Source organism: Choloepus didactylus, chromosome 17 (genome assembly GCF_015220235.1).
Source record: "Choloepus didactylus isolate mChoDid1 chromosome 17, mChoDid1.pri, whole genome shotgun sequence".
Lineage (NCBI taxonomy): Eukaryota > Metazoa > Chordata > Mammalia > Pilosa > Megalonychidae > Choloepus > Choloepus didactylus.
The window spans coordinates 46261908-46274277 of record NC_051323.1 but is presented as its reverse complement, the minus strand read 5'-3'; the positions used below and the strand labels follow the sequence as shown (position 1 = coordinate 46274277).

At 38.9% G+C, this 12370-nt stretch overlaps 1 protein-coding gene across 1 annotated transcript in view; it reads right to left on the bottom strand.

The window, feature by feature from the left end:
• SRBD1 (S1 RNA binding domain 1) overlaps nt 1-11583 on the bottom strand; it is a 281240-nt gene extending 269657 nt beyond the window's left edge. The window contains exons 1-2 of the mRNA XM_037806820.1: nt 11553-11583; nt 8422-8501 (exon numbers count right to left, since the gene is read on the bottom strand). Coding sequence (XP_037662748.1) covers nt 8422-8501 — 80 coding nt within the window. The 5' untranslated portion in view covers nt 11553-11583. The remainder of the gene's footprint in view (nt 1-8421; nt 8502-11552) is intronic.
• Between the last annotated feature and the right edge of the window lie 787 nt (nt 11584-12370).

The following is a 12370-nucleotide window of genomic DNA, read 5'->3' as shown; positions in this document are numbered from 1 at the left end:
AAAGACAAAGAGAGGATTCTGAAAGCAGCAAGAGAAAAGCAATCCATCACATACAAGGGAAAGTCAATAAGACTATGTACAGATTTCTCTGCAGAAACCATGGAGGCAAGAAGACAGTGGCATGATATATTTAAGATACTGAAAGAGAAAAACTGCCAACCAAGAATTCTATATCCAGCAAAACTTTCCTTCAAAAATGAGGGAGAGATTAAAACATTTTCAGACAAACAGACACTGAGAGAGTTTGTGAATAAGAGACCAGCACTACAAGAAATACTAAAGGGAGTGCTACAGGCTGATAGGAAAAGACAGGAGAGAGAGAGTTGGAGAAGAGTGCAGAAATGAAGATTATCAGGAAAGGTAAAAGGAGAGGAAAAAATAAGATATGACATATAAATTCCAAAAAACAAAATGGTAGTAGAAAGTACTGCCCTTACAGTAATAACACTAAATGTAAATGGATTAAAATCCCCAATAAAAAGACACAGACTAGCAGAATGGATTAAAAAACAGGACCCATCTATATGCTGTCTACAAGAAACTCACTTCAGACACAAGGACAAACATAGACTGAAAGTGAAAGGTTGGAAAAAGATATTTCATGCAAACAACAACCAGAAAAAAGCGGGAGTAGCTATATTAATATCAGACAAGTTAGACTTCAAAAGCAAAACAATTAAAAGAGACAAAGAAGGACACTATATATTAATAAAAGGGTCAATTCATCAAGAAAACATAACAGTCATAAATATTTATGCACCAAACCAGAATGCCCCAAAATTCATGAGGCAAACACTGCGATCACTGAAAGGAGAAATAGATACCTCTACAATAATAGTTGGAGACTTCAATACACCACTCTCATCAATGGATAGAACATCTAGACAGAGGATCACTAAAGAAACAGAGATGTTGAATTGTATGATAAATGAACTAGACTTGACAGACATTTATAGAACACTACATCCAACAACAGCAGGATACACTTTTTTCTCAAGTGCTCATGGAACATTCTCTAGGATAGACCACAGGTTGGGTCACAAAGCAAGTCTCAACAAATTTAAAAATATTGATATTATACAAAACACTTTCTCAGACCACAATGGATGAAGTTGGAAATAAATAAAAGGCAGAAGGTCATAAAATTCACAAACATATGGAGGCTAAACACCCTCTTAGAAAACCAGTGGGTAAAGGAAGAAATTACAAGAGAAATTGGTAAATACCTCGAGACAAATGACAATGAAAACACAACTTATCAAAACTTATGGGATGCAGCAAAGGCGGTACTGATAGGGAAATTTATTGCCCTAAATGCCTATATTAAAAGAGAAGAGAGAGCAAAAATTGAAGAGTTAACTGCTCACCTGGAGGAATTAGAGAAAGAGCAGCAAACTAACCCCAAAGCAAGCAGAAGGGAAGAAATAACAAAGATTAGAGCAGAAATAAATGCAATTGAGAACAGGAAAACAATAGAGAGAATCAACAAAACCAGAAGTTGGTTCTTTGAGAAAATCAATAAAATCGATGGACCACTGGCTAGGCTAACAAAAAAAAGAGAGAGCAGATGCAAATAAATGCAATCAGAAATGGGAAAGGAAATATAACTACCGACCCTGCAGAAATTACGGAGATAATGAGAAGATACTATGAGCAACTATATGCTAATAAACTAGACAACTTAGATGAAATGGACAACTTCCTAGAAAAGCATAAACAACCAACATTAACTCAAGAAGAAATAGATGACCTCAACAAACCAATCACAAGTAAAGAGATTGAGTCAGTCATCAAAAAGCTGCCAAAAAGGAAAAGCCCAGGACCAGATGGTTTCACATGTGAATTCTACCAAGCATTTAAGAATGAATTAGTACCAATCCTGCTCAATCTCTTCAAAAAAATTGAAGAAGAGGGAAAGCTACCTAACTCTTTCTATGAAGCCATCATCACCCTAATACCAAAACCAGGCAAAGATACTACACAAAAAGAAAATTATAGACCAATTTCTTTAATGAATATAGACACAAAAATCCTTAACAAAATACTTGCAAATCGAATCCAGCAGCACATTAAAAGAATTATACACCACGACCAGGTGGGATTTATTCCAGGTATGCAAGGCTGGTTCAACACAAGAAAATCAATTAATATAATACACCACATCAATAAATCAAAGCAGAAGAACCACATGATCATCTCGATTGATGCAGAAAAGGCATTTGACAAAATTCAACATCCTTTCCTGATGAAAACACTTCAAAGGATAGGAATAGAAGGGAACTTTTTCAATATGATAAAGGCAATATATGAAAAACTCACAGCTAACATCACACTCAATGGGGAGAGACTAAAAGCTTTTCCTCTAAGATCAGGAACAAGACAGTGATGCCCACTATCACCATTGCTATTCAACATTGTGCTGGAAGTTCTAGCTAGAGCAATTAGGCAAGAAAAAGAAATAAAAGGCATCCAAATTGGAGTGGAAGAAGTAAAACTTTCACTATTTGCAGATGACATGATTCTATATGTAGGAAATCCAGAAAAATCTACAGCAAAGCTGCTAGAACTAGTCAATGAATACAGCAAAGTAGCAGGCTACAAGATCAACCCGCAAAAATCTGTAGTGTTCCTATACACATGTAATGTGCAACAAGAGGAGGAAATCAAGAAAAAAATCCCATTTACAATAGCAACCAAAAGAATCAAGTATTTAGGAATAAACTTAACCAAGGACACAAAAGACCTTTACATAGAAAACTATAAGAAACTGCTGAAAGAAATTGAACAAGACCTGAAAAAATGGAAGAACATACCATGTTCATGGATTGGAAGATTAAATATAGTTAAGATGGCAATTTTACCTAAACTGAGTTACAGATTCAATGCAATACCAATTCAAATCCCAACAGCTTACTTTACAGAAATAGAAAAACCAATAACTAAATTTATTTGGAAGGGTAAGGTGCCCCGAATAGCCAAAAATGTCTTGAGAAAGAGGAATGAAGTGGGAGTTCTCACACTACCTGACTTTGAAGCATATTACAAAGCTACAGTGCTCAAAACAGCATGGTACTGGCATAAGGACAGATATACTGATCAATGGAATCGAATTGAGTGTTCAGAAGTAGACCCTCACATCTATGGACAACTGATCTTTGATAAGGCAGTGAAGCCAAAGCAACTGGGAAAGAGCAGCCTGTTCAATAAATGGTGTTTGAAGAACTGGATATCCATTTCCAAAAGAATGAAAGAGGATGTCCATCTCACACCTTATACCAAAATTAACTCAAAGTGGATCAAAGACCTAAACATTAGCACCAAGACCATAAAACTCTTAGAAGAAAATGTAGGGCAATATCTTAAAGACCTTGTGAAAGGAGGTGGTTTCTTAGACCTCACACCCAAGGCACGAGCAACCAAAGAACAAATAGACAAATGGGATCTCCTCAAAATTAAACACTTTTGTACATCAAAGGACTTTGTCAGAAAAGTCAAAAGGCAACCTACACAATGGGAGATGATATTTGGAAACCACATATCAGATAAGGGTTTAATATCCCGAATATATAAAGGAATCCTGCATCTCAATAACAGAAAGACAAACAATCCAATTAAAAAATGGGCAAAAGACATGAACAGACATTTTCTGAAGAGGAAATACAAATGGCTCAAAAGCATATGAAAAAATGCTCAACTTCACTGGCTATTAAGGAAATGCAAATCAAAACCACAATGAGGTATCATCTCACACCTACCAGAATGGCCATTATCCAAAAAACAGAAAATGACAAGTGCTGGAGAGGATGTGGAGAAAGAGGCACACTTATTCATTGTTGGTGGGAATGTAGAATGGTGCAACCACTCTGGAAGACAGTATGGAGGTTCCTCAGGAAGCTAAATATAGATTTGCCATATGACCCAGCTATTCCATTGCTGGGTATATACTCAGAGGAACTGAAACTTAAGACACAAACAGACATTTGTAAACCAATGTTTATTGCAGCATTATTCACAATTGCCAAGAGATGGAAACAGCCCAAATGTCCATCAAAGGAAGAGTGGATAAACAAACTGTGGTATATACACATGATGGAATATTATGCAGCTGTAAGACAGAACAAAGACATGGATCATGTAATAATGTGGATGAACCTTGAGGACATTATGTTGAGTGAAGTTAGCCAGAAACAAAAGGACAGATTCTGTATGGTCTCACTAATACGAACAGACATTAATGAACAAACTTTGGGAGTTAAAAGCTGACAACACAGGCGACCAGGAGATAGAAAGAGGGCAGAGATCAGCCATTTGATGCTGAAGGACTACAGAATGTTTAGGATTGATTGCATAGATCCAGAAATAGATAGCATAATACTGTGTGATGGTAGCATGGTATTGTAAGTACACTGAACAAAGATGTCTGTGAGTAAAGCTGAAAGAGGTGGGACAGGAGAATGTATGACACCAGAGGTAAAGATAGATGATAAAGACTGGGACTGTATAACGTGGCAAAAACTGGAGTGGCCAATGACTGTTACTAAATATACAAATATAAAAATGTTTTCCCATGTGGGAAAGCAAATGAATGTCAACCATGTAGAAATTTGAAAAAGGGATGGTATTCAGGAAAAAACATAATCAAAGCAAACTGGAGTCTATGGTCAACAGTAACATTGTAATATACCTCCATTAAATGTAACAAAGGCAATACGCCAATGCTAAATGTATATGAGAAGGGGATACAGGGGAGTAATATGGGATTCTTGGTAGTGGTGTTATTTGCTGTCCTTAGTAGTATATTGTATTGTATGACATGTTATTTTTCGTCTTATCATTTTTTCTTATTGCTAAAAAAAAAAAAAAAACAATTTTTCTTGTAGTAATCAGTATGTTCAAATGCTTATTGTGGTGATAAATGTACAACTTTATGATGATACCATGAACAACTGATTGTACACTGTGGATAAATGTATGGTATGTGAATATAACTCTATAAAATTGTAGGAAAATATATATATAGGAGTAAAAGTGTTGGAGAAAACATGGTGAGAGGGATGATGCCTCACCAATATGGACTAACTACAATGTGTAAACTCAGAATTGAATCTTAGAACATAGCCTAACGTGGACACAATAATTGTAATAGTCCCTAGATTGTAAGCTCTTACAGCAGTTAACTCTATCCCTGAATTGTAAGGCCTATCTCTAAACTTTGGAATGCTGATCCCCTAGCATATGTTGTCACAAACATTGGGACTGGCGGTTTGATGTGCTGAGCCCTCGAGCATGGGACTTGCCCTTATGAAGCTCGTTACCACAAAGGAGAGTCTAAAGTTGTATGTAATGGTGCCTAAGAGTCTCCCCCTGAGTACCTCTTTGTTGCTCACATGTGGCCCTCTCTCTCTCTAACTGAGCCACCTCGACAGGTGAACTCGCTGCCCTCCCCCCTATGTGGGACCCGACTCCCAGGGGTGTAAATCTCCCTGGCAACGCAGAGTATGATTCCCGGGGATGAATGTGGACCCGGCATCGTGGGGCTGAGAGTATCTTCTTGACCAAAAGGGGGATGCAAAATGAGACGAAATAGTTTCAGTGGCTGAGAGATTCCAAATGGAGTCGAGAGGTCACTCTGGTGGACATTCTTATGCACTATATAGATAACACCTCTTAGGCTTTAATGTATTGGAATAGCTAGAAGTAAATACCTGAAACTACCAAACTCCAACCCAGAAGTCTGGACTCCTGAAGACAATTATATAATAATGCAGATTACAAGGGGTGACAGTGTGATTGTGAAGACCTTGTGGATCATACCCCCTTTATCTAGTGTATGGATGAGTGGAAGAATGGGGATAAAAACTAAAGGACAAATGGGGTGGGATGGGGGATGATTTGGGTGTTCTTTTTCACTTTTATTTTTTATTCTTGTTCTGGTTCTTTCTGATGTAAGGAAAATGTTCAGAGATAGATTGTGGTGATGAACGCATAACTATGTTATCATACTGTGGACAGTGGATTGTATATCATGGATGATTGTATGGTGTGTGAATGTATTTCAATAAAACTGAATTAAAAAATAAATAAATAAAAAAAAAAAAAAAAAAAAAAGAGAGAGTTGTCTTTCCAATTTTACATGGATATCTAGCAGGTATCTCAAACTTAGCAAGTCCAAAATAGAACTCTTGATTTCGCCACCCTCAGACACCTACCTAGTCTACTTCCAGTCTTCTCAGAATTCCCATATTTCCTTCATATTCCAAATCTAATCCATCATATCTTATCTACTCTAAATTCTAAATATATCTCAAATCAGACCACTCCAGGACCTTAGGCTTCTACAAAAATCTTCTTACCTGGCCCTGCTTCCATTCTTGTCCCCTATAGTCTGTTCTCCACCAAGAAACCAGAATGATCTTCTACAAATGTAAACTAAATCATGTCATATCTCTACCCAAAACCTGCTAATGGCTTCCCAACTCACTCCAAATAAAATGCTAATACTCTATTCTGGTGGTTTGGAGTTGTATGTACTCAAGAAAAACATGTTCTAAAAACTTAATCCATTCCTGTGGGTGTGACCCCATTGTAGGTAGGGTCTTCTGATGAGGTTACTTCAGTTATGGTGTGGCCCACCTCAATCAGGATGGGTCTTAATCCTATTACTAGAATCCTTTGTAGGGGGAATGAAATTCAGATAGAGAAAAAGGCATAGGGAGCGGTCAGAAGCTGAAATTCAATGGAATCCAGAAGAGATCAAGAGGACGGACAGGCCAGGAGAGGCTACCATATGCACTGCCATATGATAGAGAAGCCAAGGACCAAGGATCGCCAGCAGCCAGCTCCTGAATGCCAGTCTTCAGGAAGAAAGCACTGGCTTGAAGACACCTTGATTTGTACTTTTTTTTTAGACTCAAAACCATGAGCTAATAAATTTCCCACTGTTTAAGCTGGCCCATTGCATTGTGTGGTAGTTTGAAGCTGAATGGATCCCAGAAAATAATGTTCTTAAAGCTAATCCATTCTTGTAGATGTAAATCTATTGTGAATGGGACCTTCTCCTTAGGTTATTTCAGTTGAAGCATGCCCTAGCAGGTCTTAATCCTCTTACTGGAGTCCTTTATAAACAGAATGAATATGGAGAGAGAGATAGAGACATACAGCAGTTGAAAGAATAAGCCACAGAAACAGAAAGGAAGACATTGAAGCCAGAAGCTGGAAGCAACAAAATCTGAAGAGAAAGGACAGACCAGCAGAAGAGGCCATATGCCTTGCCAACTGACAGAGGAGTCTAGTATCACTGGCAGCCTGTCTTCAGGAAGAAGGTATCATCTTGATGATGCCTTGATTTGGATATTTTCATGGCCATGTAAGTTTGTAAACTAATAAATTCCCATTGCTAAAAGTCGGCCCATTTCTAGTATATTGCGTTTTGGCAGTCTAGCAGACTAAAACACATGCTATTTGCTTGTATCCAAAAGAAACTAAGATACCTATCATAGCCTATTAGATCCTACCCATTCCAATGTTATTTCCTATCACTCTCTGCTTTGGTCAATCCGGTCTTCTTGCTATTGAACACATCAAGTTCATTCCTGCCTCAAGGTCTGTGCATTCACTGCTCTTTTTGGAAAACCCATCCTGTAAACCTCTGCAAGCTGCACTCCCAAATCTCATTTAAATCCCTGCACAATTGCCACCTCCTCCAAAAGAACTTCCCTGATTACTCTGTCCAAAATGTGCCCCCACTCCAACCACTCACTGTGTTCTATTCCCTGGTCCTGCTTTATTTTTCTTTACAGCACTTACTGTTACCTAACATTGTAATCACCCATTCATTTAACGAATACCTTCAGAGCCCCTAGTATGGTGTTCCAAAGCAGAGGTTCTCAACCAGACGTGATTTTGCCCCAAAGGGGACATGTGACAATGTGTGGAGACATTTTTGATTGTGACAATTCAGATAGGGGAGAAGGAGGGCTATTGTCATTTAGTGGATAGAGGCCAGGAATGCTGCTAAATATCAAGGCACAAGGCAGCCCCCCTCCCCCACCACCAGCAAAGAATTATCCGGCCCAAAATGTAAACGTCCAAGCTGAGAAACCCTGCTCTAAAGAGAAATATAAAACTCCTGTCTCTCGTGGAGCTTACATTCTAGCATAAATGTTATGTTATATGTCTATTTGGTTACTTTATGTCTCTACCACTAACCCATAAGCTAAATTTTGGTTCAACACTTTGTTGCCAACACCTAGAGAGAGCCTAGAACTTAACATGAGTTCAATAAATATTTGTCACATGAATGAATAAAAAAGACAGACTTCTTCAACCCAAATGATAAACATTAGAAAGTGACCGAGTGCATCCATTACTCCTTAAAATGTACATCATTTCCCCTCCCCCATATTAAACCAATACGCTTACAAATCAGAATAGGAAGAAAATTCATCTCTGGATATTGCAGTCTGGACTTTTAATTTTGCTCTTCTTGGCAATGATGACATCTGAAAGAAACAACATGAAATCAACATGACTTGAATAGTCTAATCACTTTATTTGGCTACAAAATGATGTGTCATTCAAAGCTAATACTCAAAGAGCCCCACTGCTAGACAATACCACAGGAAACACACACACACACACACACACACACACACACACATAGGGAGACCATTCATACTACAAACCCTGGTTCTCCCTCCTATGTGGCTGCCAATTACAAGAGCAGGCAACATCTTTCCAGAGGTTTTGAAAACCTTTTAAATGTGGGCCTTTTTGAAAAATATAGGTTCCTATAAGGTAACGAACAATTCTTAGTATTTTTAGAATTATATACTTGAGTATTCTGCAAGTGCTATTTGATGTTGATGCTACAAGCAGCATATTATAAAGTTCTTTATTAAACTAGAAATATCCCAGAAATAATAAACATTTTCCCCTCTTCTACATTTTTTTATAGTATAGAGACCTCTGTAAAGTTGGAAGCCAAATAAATGATGCTGATGACTGAATGAGCAGCCATCTCAGTAAATGGCACCAACATCCACCTACTTGCTAAGCTAGAACCTTGGAAAAACTCTGAATAGCTTCACTGAGATATAACTGAAATACAATAAACTGCACATATTTCAAGTATACAAACTTGGTAAGATTAGACATATCTACACATATATACATACACATCACCACATTCCAGATACTGAACAGACCCATCATCAAGTTTCATTTATTATGCTGAAACCTTGCAATTCTTTCTTTTTTTTTCCTTTATTCCCACATTCAGTCTATCAATAAGTCACAGAAATTCTTCCTTCAAAATATTCTTAAATCTACTCATGTCTCTATATCTCCCCTGGGTCTTTAGTCCAAGGCCCCAACATCTCTTACCTGAACTACTGTGATAGTCTAACTGGCCTCCCTGCTTCCATTCTTGCCCCCTGAAATCCATTCTCTACACATCAACCTGAGATCATTTGGAAAATGCTTAAAAACCATTCAATGACACCAATGTTCATAGCAGCATTATTCATACTAGACAAAAGATGGAAACAACCCAAGTGTCCATCAATAGATGAGCAGATAAACAAAAAGGGGTATATACATACAATGGACTATTATTCAGCCATAAAAAGGAATGAGGTCCTGATACATGCTATAACATGGATGAACCTTAAAAACATTCACTAAGTGAAATAAGCCAGACACAAAAGGAAAAATATTGCATGATTCCAGTGATATGAAATATCCAGAATAGGCAAATTCATGGAGACAGAAGTCAGTTAGAAGTTACCAAGAGCTGGAGTGGGGGGGAGTTAGAGAAGAGTGGGGAATTATTGCTTAATGGTTACAGGATTTCTGTTTGGGGGTGATGAAGTTTCCAAAACAGTGGTGATGGTTGTACAACATTGTGAATGTAATCAATGCCATTGAATTATACATTTAAAAATGGCTAAAATGGCAAATTTTCTGAGATATATATATAACTACCTTAAATCTAAAAAAATTCAATGACTTCCCACTCCATACTCCACTTAGATTCAAATATTTTTTACCATGACCTTCCTAAAATACCCTGAAGCACAGGTCCCTGACTACCCTTCTAACCATATTTACCACTCACTGTAGCTCCTGAGCTTTAGTCACAGCAGCATTCTTTCAGTACCTGTAACAAGCATGATTCTTTCCTACCTCCGGTTCACTATACCAGGGGCACTCTCCCCCTGCTCATCAATTAGCTGGCTCCTTCTCAGGCCTTCAATCTCAACATTTTAAGCCTAAAATGGTTTTTTTCAGTTATACTATTATTACTGGACCCTAACAGTATACTGTTATAATGTATATTGTATACAGTAGTGTACAATATAATGTGTATTTATCCTTTTGTTTACTTATCATCTACCCTACCCCTCAGAGAATTAAACACTCTGAAAGGGAACACAACTGCCTTGTTCTGTATCACACAGCCTCGCACTTCATAGCTGCTCTGTAAATATTTATTAAATGAACATAATAATATATACAAATATGTTCTCTATAAAGGTACATACATGTTTTCCATCACTATTTAGATAATGCCACATATGGCACTTGCTGCTTTCTTGAAAAAGTGATGGCACAGAACATACACATTCTTTGGGGCTTGGAATTTTCCCTCCTCTCTTTTCTCTGTGGGGACATGGGCATGTTCCAAATCAATAACTCTGTGATATCACTAAGAGAAGAGGCAATAAATAGGGCAAGTGAAAATCAGAGGGTGAGGGGAGGGCCTGAACACCAAAAACAATTTAAAGTAGAACTGGAAAAGCAAAAATAAAAGGTTCCAAGAACAGAAGGGACCAAATTCTTAAGAGGCCTCTAGAGAAATTTCCCTAAGGAATCAACTAAGTCATAAAAATATAAAATACTAGAGCTGGAAAGAGCCTTAGAGATCAGATGGTCCTGCCATATTCTTTGATGAACCTGAGATCCAGCGAGGTGAAATGTCTTACTCAGGGGAAGAGAGATGAGGAAGAGGAAGGCCTAGAACCCAGAGCCCCAACACCAAGATTAGCCTTGTTTACCATTCTACACACATTACACTGGCATGCTGTCATGTGGGAGGTCTGAGGAAAGTTGCCTAGAGAGCTCCCATTCATTCCTTTACCCAACAGTTTACTCAGCGCCTCCTATGTGCCAGGCACACTGCTGAAGATGCAGTTGATTCAGACAGGGCCATGAACGGAGAGCGAAAGGAGTGTTTCTTCTCCCATCTCCGACAATCTGCGATATAAAAACAATCTAGGTAGGTCTGGGCTTTCACATGTGTGCCCCTATGCTGCAATTTGATTGAGAAGGCGCCCCAGGTGACACGCGGCAGCTGGGTGAGATTTTCCGGGTGTAGACTATTGAGATTCAGACAGCTGACAGTAAAATGTAATGAAAAGTCTCACTTTACAAAAGGGTTTTCTGCCCAAATGAGAGCTCAGAACTTTTTAAATGGCCCCTAAAATACCAGGGCTCCAGCACAAGGCTCACGCAAGCCCGCAGGACGCCGCCACGGCAGACGTACAGCTCACCTTCCCGCCCGGCGTGTCGGAAGGCCCAGGATTCTGAGTGCGACAGCACCTTCCGGTTCCCGCCGGAAGTTTTTCAAACACCGGAAGTCCCGCCTGGCTTATTCGCGACAATGATGGCAACACGCCCCCCAAGTGTACGCAACTGGAGAGGGGTAGAGCCATATTAGGTGAAGGCGGGGCTAAAGCTAGGATACAGTGGGGAGTGTTGGGGGTGGTGCACTGATTCCGGGATCCGGGCGAAGCCCAGTTTTCCCGGATCCAGCTAGAGGCGGGGCAGGAGGTGGCTGCGTGCTGCGCGGCTCCCTGCTTTTCTTTCTCTTCCTTCTGGTTTCCTTCTTTGCTCTCTCTTTTTCACCTACCATTTTTAAAATTCAGTCCGGGTTTTTTTTTTTTTTTTTAATTGAATCGTGTAATTTGCAGTAGAAGAATGAAAAAAATTAACCGTTATTGTTTCTAAAGTGAATTTTAAATGCCATTAATTAACTTCCATTTAGAGTGTCTTGTAGAATATTTTTTGCGTATTTCATTATTTCCTAAGCCCTGAAATAAGGATACACCTCCAGGCTTGTGAAAATATCCAGATCTCGCCTGCTCTAATGATCCTTTACTCACCTCATCGTGAGCTCTACTTTGATAGAACACTCTAGCCCTAGAGGCATTTGTATGTTAATTGGCAACTTGGTACTCTACCAAGTACACTGATTTGAAAACCGGGTTCTCTCAGGAACTTCCTGGTAAACGGGCAAATCGCCGTCGTCTTTGGGCGTGTTTCCACCGCCTCCCCTCCACTTCAGCCCCCCCCCCCATAAGATACCTTG